At 37.4% G+C, this 18,017-nt stretch overlaps 1 protein-coding gene across 1 annotated transcript; it reads right to left on the reverse strand.

Annotated features, from left to right (window-relative positions):
• Positions 1 to 5,727: 5,727 nt before the first annotated feature.
• LOC110786018 (uncharacterized) lies at positions 5,728 to 12,383 on the reverse strand. The gene is made up of 8 exons (XM_056829392.1): positions 12,196 to 12,383; positions 8,908 to 9,010; positions 8,081 to 8,371; positions 7,215 to 7,300; positions 7,101 to 7,126; positions 6,935 to 7,055; positions 6,674 to 6,852; positions 5,728 to 5,987 (listed from the first exon to the last, which is right to left on the reverse strand). The coding sequence occupies exons 1-6, from the start codon at positions 12,381 to 12,383 to the stop codon at positions 6,979 to 6,981; spliced, it is 771 nt and encodes a 256-aa protein (XP_056685370.1). The 3' UTR covers positions 5,728 to 5,987; positions 6,674 to 6,852; positions 6,935 to 6,978.
• Positions 12,384 to 18,017: the final 5,634 nt, after the last annotated feature.

The raw sequence follows: 18,017 nt of genomic DNA on the forward strand, positions 1-18,017 counted from the left end.
TACATCAGCAGGGACTGAACCAAACATAATTTGAGTAGTAGTAGCACGTAAAGCAGAAGTTGTTCCTGAGTTGTCCTCTAAATCGATGACTTGTGGAGGTTCTCCTTCAGTTGCAAAAGTTCTGACCAGACCTTGTAAATCACCATGGTACGCAACTCTAGTAAAAGGAGGAGCATCCGCGAAAACTTTATGCCCCACAGCCATAGAGATAGAGTAAGCAGCTAAGCAGTGAGCAACCAAATTTCTTGCACGAGGGATGTGATGTATAGTGAGAGAAGTGAATCTTTGCATCAGACTAGCAACATCATTGAGGACAGGAGATAATTCATGATGTGAGTGATCATCCATTGTGTTGTTCTTGAAATTCAGAAAGGTCACAACTTCCACGTTGTACCCCATCAAGTCTTCCAACGCGAGATCAAATGGCCTGAACTTAGGACAATTAATTATATTTAACTTTTGGTTAAATTGTTTTTTTACAGTACCACCTAAAAATTAACAAATTGTTTTTTACCAACTAAAAAAATAAAATTTGTTTTTTACCATCAAAAAATAAAATAAAATTTGTGTATTACCACCTCTTAACTACAAGATGGACGAAAACGTAATGTGAATTAACGGAAAATAAGGGAAAATAATAACTTATATACATGAAAATCGTGGGAGAAGATAAGAAAATAAAAAATACAGTCGTTGAAATAGATCTGCATAACGCCTCCTTCCATTTTTCCGGTTTAGAGGTGGTAGAAAACTATTTTTATTTTATTTTTAGGTGGTAAAAGACAATTTTTTTTTTTAGGTGATAAAAAACAATTTGTCAATTTTTGTGGGTGGTAAAATACAATTTAAACTAAACTTTTTTCTCAAACATATACTCCCCCTGTCCCTTAATATTTACACCGTTATGACTTTTTGCACTATTTACATAATTCACTTTGACCTTATTTTAAGTCTAGTATACGAAGTATATGAAAACAAAGGTTAGTATATAATATATTGTTGGGTTCATCTTAATATATATTTTCAAAATGTTACTCCCTCCGTATTTATTTAAGAGATACACGGCACGGGTATTAAGAAAGAGAATTGAATGAAATAAAATAATAAAGCAAGTGGGGTTGGGTAGATATTTTAATAAGTAAACAAGTGGGGACCATGTCATTTTGGTGGGGTGGGAGGTGGGATGAGTTTATGAAATTATTTGTTTAATAGGATGGTGGGTCATAGGGTAAATTAGATGTATTATTTAATTAGAGAGTAAATAGGTCTGGAGGTCCCTAAACTTTGCCAAAAGGAGCAGTTAGGTCCCTCAAGTTTCAAAAGGAGCATTTAGGTCCCTCAAAATGGATGGAAAACACTGCTTTTTGTTTTCCGTCACTAACGACCGTTAAAATTCAATTAAATTAAAAGGAAACTAAATAAAAGGCACTAAACGATAAAAAAAAAGTTACATTTACCATTTACCAATAATTAAATAAAGGGAAATCCATTTCAGTTAGCTTTTTACAAAAATATAGCCGTTGAGGCTCTCAAAAAACAGAGTATTTAACATTCCATGCACAACAAAACAACAATAAAACACTAAAAAAAAAATTCTTTCTTCTCCATCTTCTGCTCTGTGTTTTTTCTCTGTTGCTCCACCATAGCTGACTCTTCTCAACAAAAAGGTATTTTTCTGCCATTTTTTTAAAATCTTAAGTTAGCTTATTTTAACAATAATTAAACATATTTAGGAATAAATTATTAAAACATAATTTATTTGCAGAATGATGAACAGGGCTATCTCTTTGTTCAACAATGGTGATAATGAACACCCTAAGAGGTGCTACTGTGGATTCACAGTATCCATTCAAAAGGCATGGACAAAAGAAAATCCTGGAAGGAAGTTCATTGCTTGTCCAGATTATGATGTTGAAACAAACAGAAGGGGTTGCATCTTTTTTAGATGGATTGATGAACAAGAAACAACAACTTGGCAAACAATTGTCATACTAGGGTTAATGCAAGATAAACAAAGCCTTGCTGCTGAAGTTGATAGTTTTAGGATAAAACTTAGTGAAGCTAACAATTATGCAAGGAAGAGGGAGGCAGACTATGTGATGAGCAAGATGAGAAGACCTATTAGTGTGAAATGTGAAGTGTGGGTTGTAATCCTAGTGGTTCTGTTTTTTTTTTATCTGGTTTGTTTTAAGTTAAGTGGGTTAAGTGGGTAGGTAAAATGTAATGATCTGCACTAATGAAATGTAATGAAGACTTTAAATTCAATAAAATCTAACCTCATGGTCTTTTTTCTAATCTTCTAGCCATTGCAAGATCCTGCAATGCTTGGCTTGATATTGTGTGTCCTTGACTTGGTTGAGCCTGTGACAATGGGAAGTCATGTGCAGGGAAGGAGTAGATGGTTTGCTCACCCCCATGATCACAATAGAAAGCTGCAGGAGGTCTTTGCCTCTGTGGTGTGGGGAAATGTTGTGATATAGGCTGCATTAATTAAAACAAATTAGGAACAAGTTGGCTTCAGTACAGTAAAGTAACATGTAAGAAAGAATTTGAGTCTATTGAATGACTTACAGTAGCTATTCTTTGATACCCATTTGGGTAGGTATAAATACCCACACCCCTATTGTGCATTGGTATAGCTGAACTGGTTCTTTGGTGTTGTTGCTGTGGTGTGGTCTGCTCTGCAGTAGCATGATTGTTGCTGTGTTGTTGTTGCTTAGGGGCATTCTTGCAACACCTTTTGTTGTGGCCTATCACACCACATAAGCTGCATTTCATGGCACAGCCTGTTCTCTTCAGCTTACCAGATGCAGTTACCTCTCCAACACCATATCTCCTCTTTGTTTTAGGTCTTCCATTGACCTTTTTCACCTTTGGAGCCACAATAATGCTATCAGAAGTAGGCCACTCTTGAGGACCATTTAAAGGCTCTAACAAAAATTCATATGCCTTCATGTAGGTCTGTTTGCAGAAATAGGCATTCACATATTGTTCTGGGTGGTCTACTTTATTTCATATAGCAACAATTGCATGTTTGCATGGAATCCCACTCACCTGCCATGCATTGCAACTGCAAGTATGTTGGTTCAGATCCACCACATACTTAACCTGTGTTGCACCTTCTCTTACTGCATAGCAAAACCCACCATCCCAGTATGCATTCCAACCCCTAGCCCAAATTTTGTGTTTCTCTAACTGAATTTGGATCCTAGGACACAACATTATCTCCTTTTCCCCAATGAAATCTCTTTTCTTATGCAGTCTTTCCATCAAACTCTCTCTGATATCTTCCAACATGGTAATAATAGGCTTGTGCCTTGCACTCAAGATGTATGCATTAAACACCTCACTCATGTTGTTGTCTACACTGTCACAACAAGATAATGGAATGTAGAATGCCCTACACCATTTCTTGTAGTTCCTTTTCAGTAGGTCTTCAACAGCTTCATGTGAAATATCCCTTATTACTTCAATGTTTTCATTGAAGTGATTTACTGTGTTGCTTTTTGCAATAGTCCAGAATTGTTTTCTGTACTCTAAACCACCTTATACCCTTTTCTAACCAAATGGTTTCCTGAATATCTTGCACTCTCATGTAAGGGTTAACCTTAAACAGATTCTGATAGTGTCCTGCAATCCAATGTGAAGTCATCTTCTTAATGTTAGGTGTCCTACCACAAGTGTGCTCACTGACAAATGTTTTCACTGTAAATGACCTTCTTCCTCTCTCCCATGAAGCCCAAATTCTCCATTTACAACCTTTATCTTTGTGCTCACACTCTGCACAAACCCTAGTGGAATCATTTTTAGAAAATGGAATGTTTCTTCCTTTATCAATTGAATAATCTATGATTGATTTCCTAAATGTCTTTGGATTCTCAAACTGTTGCCCAACATAAAAAGTGGCTTCCCTCTCTTCAGTTTCAGTGTTGTTTTGCTTCTGTTTCCCTCTCCCCTCTTATGGTGTTGTGGTGCAACTAAGTAACCAACATCATCCTCATCTTCTGACTCACTAGGGCTGTCTAAGTCACTGTATCCATCAAAGTCATCCCCTAAATTCAGACCACCTTCTACTTTACTTTCTGCTAGTTTTTTCAGCATTACTAACTCCTCAAAATAAGCCTTTTCCCTTCTCACATCATCAGATATCTTAGACCTAGCAGTGGCTAACTCATCATCATCCTCATTTGTACCCTCTGAATCATAATCAATTTCAGGTTGAGGCATATTTTGAGGTTGAATTTGAGGTTCAGGTTGAGGTTCAGTTTGTTTGGGTGGGAGTACTGTAAAAGGTGGTTCCACATAATCAGAATTTAAGTCAACCACATCAGTATTCAACAACTCAAGGAAGCTACCTCTCCCTCCTCCCCCTCTTCCACTCCTGTTTAGGTTAAAGTTGTAGGTGGGTTTGATTTTATGTTCAATGTATATATGAATGCTTTTGTATTCAAAGAGTAAAGCTAAGAAAGGGTCACAAGTACTACTATCAAAACCTAAAAACCTAACCCCATTCTTGAATTCTTTCCTAGGGTCCCAGAAATGTACTTTCTCTATATCATTATAACCTAAACTATCCACTAATTCCTTAACATATTTGCCATCTGCATTCTCATGGATGTAATCAAAGACATCCACCCTCCCCCCACTATAAACCATATCACCTTGCACAACCCATTCACCACCATGATGCACATATATGCAAGGGTTCAAAGTCAAATCATCAACATCTGATCAAAGTTAAACAATATCAATTAAAAAAACAAAACTTTAAGAAATCAAACCAAACCAAAGCTTGAATAACAACACAAGAGATAACAAAAGGAAAAAGTTGCATTCATTCATTCATCATGATCATTTCAGTTGCATTTACAAAAGGGTAGGCTTCAACCCTTACATTTCAAACCTCAATCCACTATTGAGGGAGAAGCCTACGGTTAAATATAAACTACTGTCATAGCAGTGACAAATACCAAAAACCAACACTTGTTACATTCACAAAAACCTAATTGCAATGACAGTAGTAATTGTCCTCGAAAATTAAAAATAAAAAAAGCTATAAACAAGTTGGATCATCATAAGCTTGACAAAAGAGGGGCCACCACCAGCGCCACCACCACCCACCCCTGCATGGCCTCCACCACCAGCTACTCCTCCTCCTTGAAAAGGAGGGGGAAGCCGTCAAAGTAGACGGTCATGTCCTTGTCCATCCAGGCGTGGAAGTGACGATCATCATTGTCAATGATGTCCATGATCACCCACTCACGCAGCCACGCGCGGTAGCATCCTTGAGGGTAGTGGTATGGGAGGCGGTACCGCAACTTGGCCCACCTACGCCACTGCTTGCATACCATCTGCACAGCAGCCTGCCCCTCCCCACTACGACAGAAAATGCTTTTAATAGCGCTTAATAATGCTTTTAACAACGCTTCTTGAAGCGCTGTTGTTGGCTCCGCTATTAAAAGTAAAAGGTACCTTTAATAGCGCTTTTCAAAAGCGCTGTCATATGTAATATTAGGATAATTCAAATGTTTCTTTCATAGCACTTTATAAGCGCTATTAAAGAAACGCTATTAAAGGTTTACCGCCAACTTTTAAATTATTTTCTAATAGCAGATGTATATAGAGCGCTATCAAAGTTATTATTATTATTTTTTTATATTTATTATATACCTGAAAAGTATCTCATTTTTTGCCACAAAATAACACCATATATTGAAGAATAGTAAATAGTTGAAAATTAATTTCCAAACCTGAATTAAAAGAATTTTTGCAATTGTAACCCTAATAAAACCGATTACATAGATCTAAAATAAAATTCTAAACATTAAACTACGTAAAATACATTAATTAATAGAGTCTTATTTTTTTTGTTCCTTCAACATAACCTAGCTATTATACAATTGTTGAACAACATGGCGCACCCATTCGGTTCTTACTTAGTCAATCTGCTCCTTGTCATAACTTGGAAACTGACAATCTGAAAAGTACTGCGAAACAATGGGGTATAAGAATTCATACATATATAGAAAGGAAAAACCCGAAAGAATTAGTATTACCATAAACAATAAGTGCCATACATGAAAAAAAATTGAACTTCACATTATAGTAATAGATTATGATGTTTTTGGAAAAGAATTACAGATAATTCCTTGCTGATATATTATCAATTGAAGCTACGGAGATGGATCCGAGATGGATGCCATGAAAAATCTGACTCAAAAACCAAGAGGTTCATCTGGGATGTCAGATGTAGGACAAAGTAAACAGTTACACAAGACAGTAGTAGTCTAAGCAAAGGAATCTAGTCTACCAATAAGTGAAGGCAAAAGAAGTCTTGTTCATCAAATCAGACTCGTAGCCCTTCCATTTTGTTTACTCAGACAAAAGTGACAAAGATGAAGATGGTCCGAGTACCATTACAGAATAAGATTGTTCCTTTGACATCAGAAGCCATAAGTGAAAAGTATAGTACATAGCCGGTTCTTAAGTTGTTGAGATCTTTACAGGGAATGCGTACTATTAATGAATCTCTAAAGTGTTGCATGTCCAAGGAAGCCACTAATCACTAGCTACCACACTAAGTATTTTGCAAGTGTTAATCCAACTCTTAGGCGTTATGGATCTTGACAATAAAACAGAATAAAACAATAAAATCTTGATAAATATAGCATACCTTTATCACTTCATGTGACGCAATCCCGCCTATGAAGGAAGAGACCGCATGTAGCTCTGCAGCCCCAAACTGGGAGATTTAATTTATGAGATCCTCGAACAAGATTGATCAATTGCAGCCAAGATCAGCTAGTAAGCTGACAACTAGTCTTTAGTCGAGATATATCTTCATCTATCTCTCTGCCAAGATGAAGTTTACACATTTAGATTCAGTCCCACAACAACCACATCGCAATATATTCCAAAGAGAATGAGGAGCTACCACTGGCCGGCCAGCAAAACTGTTATAGTTAGCACCAAATTGGTCTACATCTCGCAACAAGATATAAAACCCAAGAGCCATATTGTAGCAGGGACAAAAAGCATATTTCCCAGAAGAAAACCTGAGCAAATTTTCTTCACATAAAGCATATTTCCCAGAAGAAAACCTGAGCAAAACTGACGGGGAGAGAGACTATCTATTTCCATATTAATATAAGTGTAGACTTCAACCAAAGATAAGTAAAACAATACTGACATATGACAATAAAAATGTCACCTACCTGTATTCCTCATCTGTCAAATACTTCTGCAACTTAGAAAGGCTTAGAGAATTGAACTCCTCCTGAATTATACGATCTCTGCATACCTAGAAAAACATAGTTACATTAAGAAACAAAACCATTAGGAATATAAAAAAGAATATTATTGGATCTTCTCAATCCTCTATTGGCTAGCATGTCTTCAATCATGAAAAATCTCAAACTTATGGAAAAAACATAATAACTTATGACAAAACAAAAACGAAGTATACATACTTCTTAATTGAAGCTATGTATTAACCTCCAACTTTAGAATGCAAAATCTCCCATCTTCCTAAATTTTTAGTTCCAATTCTGACGTCCTACTTCCAAAATATTATTAAAATTCAAACAACAATTCAGCATGTCCAATTCTGATGTCTTAGTTCCAATTTTTAGTTCCAATCATTATATAAGGTAACTAAGTTCACATTGAACCACAAACATATTTTGCTGCTCCTCCTACCCCAAGTGTAGAAACGCTTTTTTTATAGTGCTGACACTGAAATATAATGTGTCCGAACACTGGCAAGCTCCCACCAAATCGTGGGTTCTAATTGATTGGTATCACTATCTAAGCATGCGATATGGCATAGCGAAAGTACCATAAAACGTATTCAGCAAGTGAAGGGTAAAAGATTACTCAAAGTATGATTTCCACCTATCACACAGGCAAACTCCCAGTTGGTATAGAATCAACAGCAACTTATAATAACATAAGATGATTCAGCTTTTGGTGCAACAAATGCCAGAAATTTAAAGTAGAGAGAATCCCATACAACTATTTAACTATTTTGCATCAAATTTTATTCAACAAACCGTGAAGAAGAAAGTATTGAGCAACTGACCCAAATAACAGTCCCAGAATTTGGCAATTCTGAATCATTCCTATTAATGGCAGATGGCAGCGTCTGAGGAAGAGGAGCAACTGCCCCAAGTCCTGCAGTTTCAAGAACATTGCAGCTCCCTAAAGCCAGCCCTTTTGGTAAACCCTTCTTCTCCATGTATTCTTTCAGATTACGCACAATTGTCTCTGTCGGATTTTCAGCAACTCCATGAAACTTCTTAACATGAACTGTTAGTCTGTTACTGTTGACGGCGCAGGACCTTCTGAACCCATTTTTCCAACAATCCAGATACTACTTTAACAAATATTATACCACCAATATGAGCTACAATAGTCAATAACCTGCATCAGAACACATTGTTAGATCAATCTGATAAAGTAAGAACATTTTTTCAGAACAAAATCAACACCAATAAAGTCTATAAGCAATTAAAAACTTTTTGCATAATAGTATGCCTGAAAATTTCCACCCCCTCCCATTTTCATTATGGAAAATTTCCTAAATTTGTAGTTCCAATTCTGATGTCCTACTTCCAAAATATCATTAAAATTCAAACAACAATTAAGCACTCATTGTAACAATCCTATAGGTTTTGTACTTTGTCAAGCCCCTAGCTCTTGAGAGTCTCTTTAACTTATTAGCAACCGCAGAAGCACAATATTATAATTAAAAAAACTCTTATTAGTTGACAAAAAAAAAAGAATCTTACTTTCAAAATTTCAGCCTTTTAAAATAAGAAATTGTAGACAACGGTTAAAAAGCTCCTAGTTTTACAACCTGGTGAGCTTCCAGGCGATGCGAGATACCTAAGCATAATAGTATGTAACATCCACAATCTCTGCCTCCTCAAGCAACCCAACACAAGAACACCTAAAATTCAAAACCCTCAAATTTAGACAATTCCGACCTACTGATGCTTCAGGCAATAAACTGCATAAATTATAACAAACAAGCACTAAAAATCTTACATAGGAGTAGACAGCACTGCAGGAACTAATGCTTCAGTATATTTAAATGTGAGCTTGGACCATACTCAATCACTTTATCAGTCCATTCTTTCTCTCCTACAATCTCAATAATACAATTTTGTCGTCCCACCAAGACCTCAAGAAGCTTGAGTTTTTTTACAATTAAACACCTCAAATCTAAGCAAAGACGGGCAACTCAGTACTTGCCAATCATAGATGCTCTCTAAATTTGGCAAGTCAAAAAGCATAAATTTTGTTAACTTTGTAATAGTTATACAAGTTGGGTTAACTTTGTAATAGTTATTACAGATTTCATCTTCTTACAGTGTTTAATTTACATGGAATGACATGAGTGAATTGATTAATGGATTATGGTAGCCATAAGTTTTGCTCCAATGCAATCATGAAATCAAATAATTCGACAACCTATTATCAAAATTAAGAATCAAAACCCAATTACAATCTAAATGCTCACTACCTAGGTATACCAATTCAGAGGAACAAAAACCCATAGCCCATAATTAACCCAATCAAAATTAAACCAAACATAATCAACAAATTCCGCAAAGTTTGTGGATGAATTACCTTAAAATTCAATTTCGTAGTGAGAAGAAGCATCGTAGGGCGCAGGGCGAGAGAAAACGCCGCCATCTGAAATAAATCGTCGCCGCCTGAAGGAACTCGTCGCCGTGTGAAGGACTTTGGTAGGAGGGTTTCGGCGTCCATTGAGACTTTTGGGGTTTTGAGGTTTTGCAGATTGACTGAAGAGAATCCGAGGAGAGAAAGAGTTAGGCGGTTAACTTTTTACTCGTTTTAACATTTTGTTCCCTATAATAAACGGGAAGTCTTTTTTACTATAATAAACGGGTAATATGATAGCGCAGAAGATCTAAACGCTATAATATGTGAACATATCACAACGCTTTTTAGATAAGCGCTATAATATGTTGTTTTTTAAATTTTTGATAGCTGAAGAGGTAAAAGCGCTGTTAAATAAACGCTATTAAATGACATTTCTGTAGTAGTGCCCGGTCCAGCTTGGTGAAGATTTGGGTGATGAGGATGTCTTGATGATGACAAAAGGGGTGTGCCTCCCTTAAAGCAAGGTCTCCTAAAGTCAAAGTAACGGCCAAAGTCAATAAAACAGTAAGTAAACCCTACTTAAAATACTTCCAAATTAAGAAACAATAGTTTAAATAAACACCATTTTCAAGAACATGCAAGCATCAATTCGAATTAATCAAACTCTGTTTTTTATTTAAGTGAATAAAAAAAGTAAGTGAAACCCTAATTACTACAAAATCTAGTTTAAATTAATTCCAAATTAGGCAACAATTGTATAATTTAACATATTAAACACCATTTTCAAGAACATGCAAGCATCAATTCCAATTAAAAATTGGAAAGTAAAAACGGACGAAACCCTAACTCCAACTTCAATTGATAAATTATGCCAAATCAGCCCACGATTGTTTAAATTAACATATAAAACGCCACAATCAAGATAATTCATGCACCAATTTTGGGAAAAAGTTACTTAACAAAAAAGCCCTAATTTATCATGGCTCAACTGCAAACATTTATTGAAAAAACTGACAAATTGAATGAAAGTACCTTCATCCCATCTAGATATTCTTGTTCTCTTCCTGGGTGAGGGAACTTCCCACTTGGAATCACCAGAACGTTTGTTGGATACGCAAGAACCCATTTTTGCAGAATCACCAGACCAATAACTTCAAATTCTCTCAAGTGTTTAAGTGAGTAAATGGGAAAAAGACAACTAAGAGTGAAAATGGGGGGGGGGGGGGGGGGGGGACCATATAAATAGGAAGTGAAAAGGGGGGAAATAGGGTTGGGAACAGTAAAAAAAAATACTGCCAAAACATTATTAAGAAGGAACCAGAAAAAACGAGGGAAGTTGGAAGGGTTTCCACGTGTACACATAGAAAAAGTAAGTTGAAAAGGCTAAGTAATTGGAAAAGGCTTCTTTTCATCAAAATCATCTGTTTTCAATCATTAATCTACGTGTATATTAATTCTCCTTTTATTTTAATAATTTTTTATATTATTATATTCATTTTAACGGCCGTTAGTGACGGAAAACAAAAAGCAGCGTTTTCCATCCATATTGAGGGACCTAAATGCTCCTTTTGAAACTTGAGGGACCTAACTGCTCCTTTTGGCAAAGTTTAGGGACCTTAAGACCTATTTACTCTTTAATTAGATGGTGGGGTTGACAAGTTACTAAAAATGGCAAGTGTATCTCTTAAATAAATACGGCCGGAAAATGCAAGTGTATATCTTAAATAAATACGGAGGGAGTAATATTTTTATAAGTTTTTATAATATGTAGTTACAAATATTGGTAGTCAAAGTAGTGCATTGGCAAGCGTAAACCGTCAAAACGGTGCGAGTATTAAGGACGGGGGGAGTATTCCTCTATATCTTGTACTCCCTCCGTCCCTTAATACTCGCACCGTTTTGACTGGACACGCTTGTCAATGCAAAACTTTGACCACCAATATCTTTAACTACATATTATAAAAAATTATAAAAATATTAATATTTTGAAAATATATATTAAAATGAACCAAACAATATGTTATATACTAACATTTGTTTTCATATATTAGAAACAAAATAGGGTCAAAGTGAATTATGTGAATAGTGCAAAATGTCAAAACGGTGCAAATATTAAGGGATAAAGGGAGTAGGTAGTACTTCCTCCGTTCTTTTTTAAATGACACAATTATTTAGACACGTTTGCCAATACATGATTTCAAACACTAATATCTTCAATTGTGATAAGAAAAAATTATAAAAAGTTGATATTTAAAACGGATATTTCATGAAATACCCCCGAGTTTTGCCTTAATTCACCAAATGCCCATCAAGTTCCAATAATTCACCAAATACCCCTCACAAATGACTTAATACCCCAAATACCCCTCCATGACGTCATCATCCTCATAATCAACCAATTACGATCTAATTACTCACCTAATCCCTAATTAACCCCCCTAATTCCTAATCAACCCACCCATTAACCCATTAACCCACCCATTAACATATTAACCCACCCATTAACCCACCCATTTCTTTTTCTTTTCTCACTCCCATTCCTTCTTCCATTAACCCACCACCCACCTCAAGGATTTCCATGGCAGCCCCCCTTCTTCACTCTCTCTCCTCACCACCTTCCTTCTTCCCTGACCTTCCCATATCTTTCTCTCTCCCTCCTTCCTTCTTCCATTTACGACTAATTCACACACATCAATTGCAATCCCAACATACAACAAATCAGGTGAAGAATAATAATACCCAAAATCGAGCATTGAAGAATTAGGTGAAGAACATGGCTAATTTTGATGAAAATGAAAGGGGTTTTGTGCGAAAAGAGTTGTTAAGAAAATTGAGTTTGGGATTGATGGAGGAAAGAGAACCCAACTTCGTTCATGTGGGTTGTTCTCTTCATTTCTTCTGGTGTCGATATCGGTTGTTTTTTTTGTGGTTCTGGGTTTGACAACGGCGGCGATTGTTCTCTTTGATTCTTCCGGCGTCGATTTTGGTGTGGTGTTGTCGGGGGAGGCTGGTGGTGTTGGTGTTGTCGGAGGAGGAGATCCGGCGTCGATTTTGGTGTGGTGTTGTCGGAGGAGGTTGGTGGTGTTGATGTTGTCGGAGGAGGAGATCCCGCGTCGATTTTGGTGTACGTGGTGTTGTCGGAGGAGGCTGGTGGTGTTGGTGTTGTCGGAGGAGTAGATCAGATGATGATGATGAGTGGCGGCGGTGGTGGTAATGTAGGGAGGGAGGACGTGAGGGAGGAGGAAAAGGCGAGGGGCGACAAATGGTAAATGGGGGCGAGGTGGTGGCGGCGGTGATGGGGTCGAGGAGGGAGAAAACGGGGGCGATGTGGTGGCGGAAGAAGGGAGATGAAGAAGGGGTGGTGGCGGAAGAAGTGAGAGGAAGAAGATGGGTTAATTAATAAAAATGGGTTAATTAGGAAAAATGGGTAAATGAGTGGGTTAATTAGATGGTAATTGTGTTAATTGAGGATGATGACGTCATGGAGGGGTATTTGGGGTATTAAGTCATTTGTAAGGGGTATTTGGTGAATTATTGGAACTTGATGGGCATTTGTTGAATTAAGGCAAAACTCGGGGGTATTTCATGAAATATCCGTATTTAAAAACTATTTATTGAGACGAATCTAATAAGACCACACACGACTATATTTTTTTCTTAAATATAAATCACAAAATGAAGTCAAAGACGCTTGTATGAATAGTGTCCATAACCCAATTGTATCATGTAAATAAGAAGAGAGGAAGTATTATTTAAGTCATTGGTTCCTTCCATTTGGATTTATTTTATGGATAGAGATCGCCTTTTCTAATACCATGACATGATAACATGATAGTCAATGGGGGGAGGGTTTGAATTAAAAGAAACGTTGCCACTAAAAACGCAAAGGAAGTAGATGGAAGAAGAAAGCAATACAATACTCAGTATTTAGGAAAGGGGAATACGTACATATGCGTACGTCGGTACGTAGTATATACGTAGTATAAATTAATATGATACGAATCTGCGATTGATCGTGTTGCTATTTTTTTACCTAAAAGAACTGCTTCTTTCATTGACACACTTGATTAGGCTTTGTCTTGACACTTGAGTCAATATATCATTCCAATTGATCATTGGCGATTGTCGGTGGTTGAAGTATCCAGAGGCAGAGCTTGGTGGTTTGAGAATGTAATGTGGCATGCACACCAGACTCTAAACTCTAAAGATAGAGGAATTGTTAGTTTCGTGGAGTTCCACAAAAGGGGGGTGAATTGATTTTTTGCAGTTTTATAAATTATATGCGATAAGGAACAGAAACAGCAAAATAGAGCAAGCACAATTTAGCGTGGAAAACTCTCTAGGCCCAATAGAGAGGAAAAAACCACGGTCCCTTTGGGGACTTAAACACTTCTACTAATTAGGCAAAACAACTCAGTTTCTTTACAAGTCTAATTTACTCGGGCCACAATCTGTAAATCACCTCAGATTACAGATGACTAGGAACAACCCCACGTTGTTCCCTTCTCCCTATGAAACAATCCCTCAATTGTTCCAACTCACTGATCTCTCTTGAGATCTTTCACTCTTGCTCTAGTAAGCCTGACTCAGGCTTAACATACATCAATTCAACTTTAATGAAATACAGAATAAATAAAACTAAAGTAGATACGAAGATACAAGACCTACCAACCAATACTGCTCTAACTGGGAACAGGAACAGACTCTTAAAAATAAAGACTTTAAAGGTGATACCTGAAAGCTCCGATTAATGCTTATGAGTCTGATAAAAAACTACGAGGAGATCTTTTGATATATTTATAGTGATTCTGTGATTTACCCTAGAATCCTAGACTTCCAGTTCTAATCAAATTAGGACTCTTCTAAAGATAGATTTCTATTAGGAAACAATTTAATCTTTAAACGAGTTTTACACCAATTTGGATTCTACTTTCCATATACCTACAGATTTCAACTTCTCCTCGAACTCTGCCAAAGATTATCATTAACCACTAATTTTGGCAAATTAAATTCTTTTTAATACGGATAATCATTTGGACTTAAACCTAGTGTATTCTTCTAACTCTTAAGAACTCAGGTGATAACATGACTCTTTAAAAATTTTGTTCCCAGACTCAGCAGTATGTTTGATATAATAACCTTGTACCTTTTCGTATTTACCATATACTTTCCTAATGCTTCATAGAAGCTTAATTCTTGCAGCTTCATTTGTAGGCCTTGACTTTGTCGTCTTATTCTATTGCTGCTTCACGGATTAATCTGACTTGTTCTCTTTCCTTCAAGGCTGCTTCATTCTTATCAATACAAATTGAGAGTAGCACTTTCACTTATAGACCTGTCATTCTAGAATGTAGAACGTAAGCACAAATAAGCTTGTCATCATCAAAACTCAGGGATCAACAATTTCCCCCTTTTTGATGATGACAACCTTTCAACTTGACTGACAACATAACATTCTTTTAAAAATAACATGGTGATGAGCATGGAAACAGACATTTCGAAACTATAGCTTGAACCATGTATGAGTAAAATCAGAATGAACCAAGTTGCCAATATAGGAATCTCTTCCCCCTTTGGAATGATCAAAAAGAGGGGATGTGAAAAACGATTTAAAGAAGGAAAGTATGCAGAATAATATTACCCTTCCAAACAGTGAACCTCATTGCAGCTCAAGTCGGTCAACGAGTTTGACCGCACCCCTGCAAGCAAAACTTAGGCAAAAACAGCATATAAAACAAGATATGTAAGTACCCTGCAAGTTAGTGAGATCAAACCATCAGAACGTAGGAAAAGCGCGCTAATTAAAATTAGCCATGATAAACTCGGCGCAACAACACAAAACACAATGTTTCAAGTTTCACGCAACAAACACCAAAAACCAAAAAAAATTGTTTATAGGTAACAGGAAGGGGGGATTTTTGTAGTAAGGATTTGGCAGGATCAGGGGTGAGGAGTGGCAGGATCATCTTCAGCAACCTCTTCAGTATGGACCACCTCCTCCTGGATCATATCAGCTAACCGCTATGTCATATCATTGAAGAATTGAGCTTGATCCATCTGCACCTGAACCATCAGCTCCTGAAGTGACTTGAGTGAAGCTTGAATGCCAATGTTGTCCTGCAGTAGCTGATCCACCTTGTCCATTATCATGTTGAGAGTGGTGTCATGTGATGGTGCCGCAGACTGGGTTTCTCCATCCTTCTCTGAATCAGATACATCAACATGGTACGCTGATGGAGGAACACCCTTTGAGGAGCTAGCTATGCGACGACTGCGCCTGATAGGAGGGTTAGAAGCAGGTGAATGATGAAGAGACTGTGATTTTGCAGGAACCAGAGGGGGGATCTTTCTTTAGGCCTCAAATCAACTGGCCCTCCCTCCGAGTTCCCTCCTTTGACCATACAAGGAAACACAGTCTCACCTTCTTCTTCAGACACATCATCCTCTTCCTCTATCTCCTCACCTTCTTCTTCCACAAGCTGAGCTTGGTCACCTGGTCCCATCTTCCCCACACAGACAACACCATCTACGACCCTCAGACTAATCCCATTTAGACAGGCTCGAGACAGGATATGGGCTTGGGTAAGTGGCTCAGAGGTGTAAGAGGTAAGATCAACTCCCATTTTTCGCATGATAAAGGTGAGAAGAGACCCATAGCCAATGAAGTTATTTTGGGAAATGTAGTGGGTAAGGTGGGCGATGAAAATAACAGGAAAGTTAATTTGATGTTGATTTTCAAGGAGATAGATGTAGATCAGATCGAGTCTGCTAGCTAAGGCCCTTTTATCTGTACGAGGAACCAGACCCCTGCGGACCACATTGAATAGAACTTTTTGAAAAGGGGTGAGAGACGACTGGTTAAGGGCCTTTGGTACCTTCCCTGGTCCCCCAAAGTACGAGTAGACTTCTTTCATTGTAGTGCTCCCAAGTTCAATTTGTCCCTTCCCCTTATAATACACTTCTTCCCCCAAAACAGGAACCTTAAACCATGATCCCAATTTTTCAACTGTAAACCTAATTTTTGTCCCATTGACACTGGACTGACAGACCCCTTCAGAATACACAAAATTCGAACAAAATTCCCCCATAGCTTCTGGAAACATGCAAGTATTTGAACAGACTTCAAACAAAAACGTCCATCCCTGTGACTCTAGACATTCCAAAAGTTCGACAAACCCTACTTCCCTACACCAAGCAAAATCGACACTTAGCCCTTGAAGCATGCGATCATTAGGAAAGAAATGATACCTAGGTTCCTCTGGTTTGACTTTCTTCTCCATCGGTGGTTGGAGTTCCCCCTGAGCAGGTGCTGGCTGCTCCTTCTTCACTAAGAACTTTCTTTTTGTTGTCAATTTTGCAGCAGACTTGGAAACTGGTTGCTTAGTTGGAGGTTTGGGTGCCATGTGATCAGTGGGTGGTGGTGGAATAGTTTGAAGGGGAACGGCGGTGATAATCGGAATTGAGGGAGAATGAGGGTTTGTGGAATTTGGAAAGGTGAGGCGGTAGAGGGTCATAATTATATAGGAGAGGTGGTTGACGAGAAATGAGGAGTGATAAGGATGAGGGTTTGAATTTCAAAATTCCGGGAAGTGTGAGGGGTTTGATCTGATGCTTCTTAATTTTATAGGCGAAGAATTTGGAATATGAAGGGTTTGGGTGTTGTGAATTGATGTGTGTGGGAAGTGTGTGTAAGTGAACAAAATGAAAAGTCATGCATGCACCGGGTTCATATGATTCATTGAACCAAAAAATGCTTTCCATTCATTTTTGATTTTCCCACACTAATGCAAAATAAATACAAGTCAAGTGATTAGTGTAATTACCTTAGTGATGCACAGACGTGACTGTGGTAATACACAGCTGGGTTTTGCAACAAGATTGTATTTGTTAGTCCATTCAAAAATATTTAAACATAATTTAAAAAACCCTTTTTTTTTAAAAAAAAAAAAAAAAAAAATCATTCAACTAAGGTTAGAGAAACATATTGGCTCAAAGTATCACTTAATTTTAGTCATACCAAGTTCTAACCTCAGTTTGTTGTGTCTGTCCCTATTCAAGGGTTTTTTTAAGATGTCAGCTACTTGGTCTTCAGTGGGACAGAATTCAAGTTTTACCAATTCCTTTTCGACATAATCTTTTAGAAAGTGATGCCTGATATGTATGTGCTTGACCCTTGAATGATGAACCGGATCTTTGGATATACAGATGGCACTTGTGTTGTCACATAGTATGGGAACACACTTTAGTTTCATGCCAAAGTCCCTTAGTTGTTGCTTGATCCATAACATTTGGGAACAACATGATGCAGCTGCAACATATTCGGCTTCTGTTGTAGATAGAGCAACAGTGTTCTGTTTCTTAGATGCCCATGAGACTGCACATGCTCC

This window comes from Spinacia oleracea, chromosome 5 (assembly GCF_020520425.1).
Source record: "Spinacia oleracea cultivar Varoflay chromosome 5, BTI_SOV_V1, whole genome shotgun sequence".
NCBI lineage: Eukaryota > Viridiplantae > Streptophyta > Magnoliopsida > Caryophyllales > Amaranthaceae > Spinacia > Spinacia oleracea.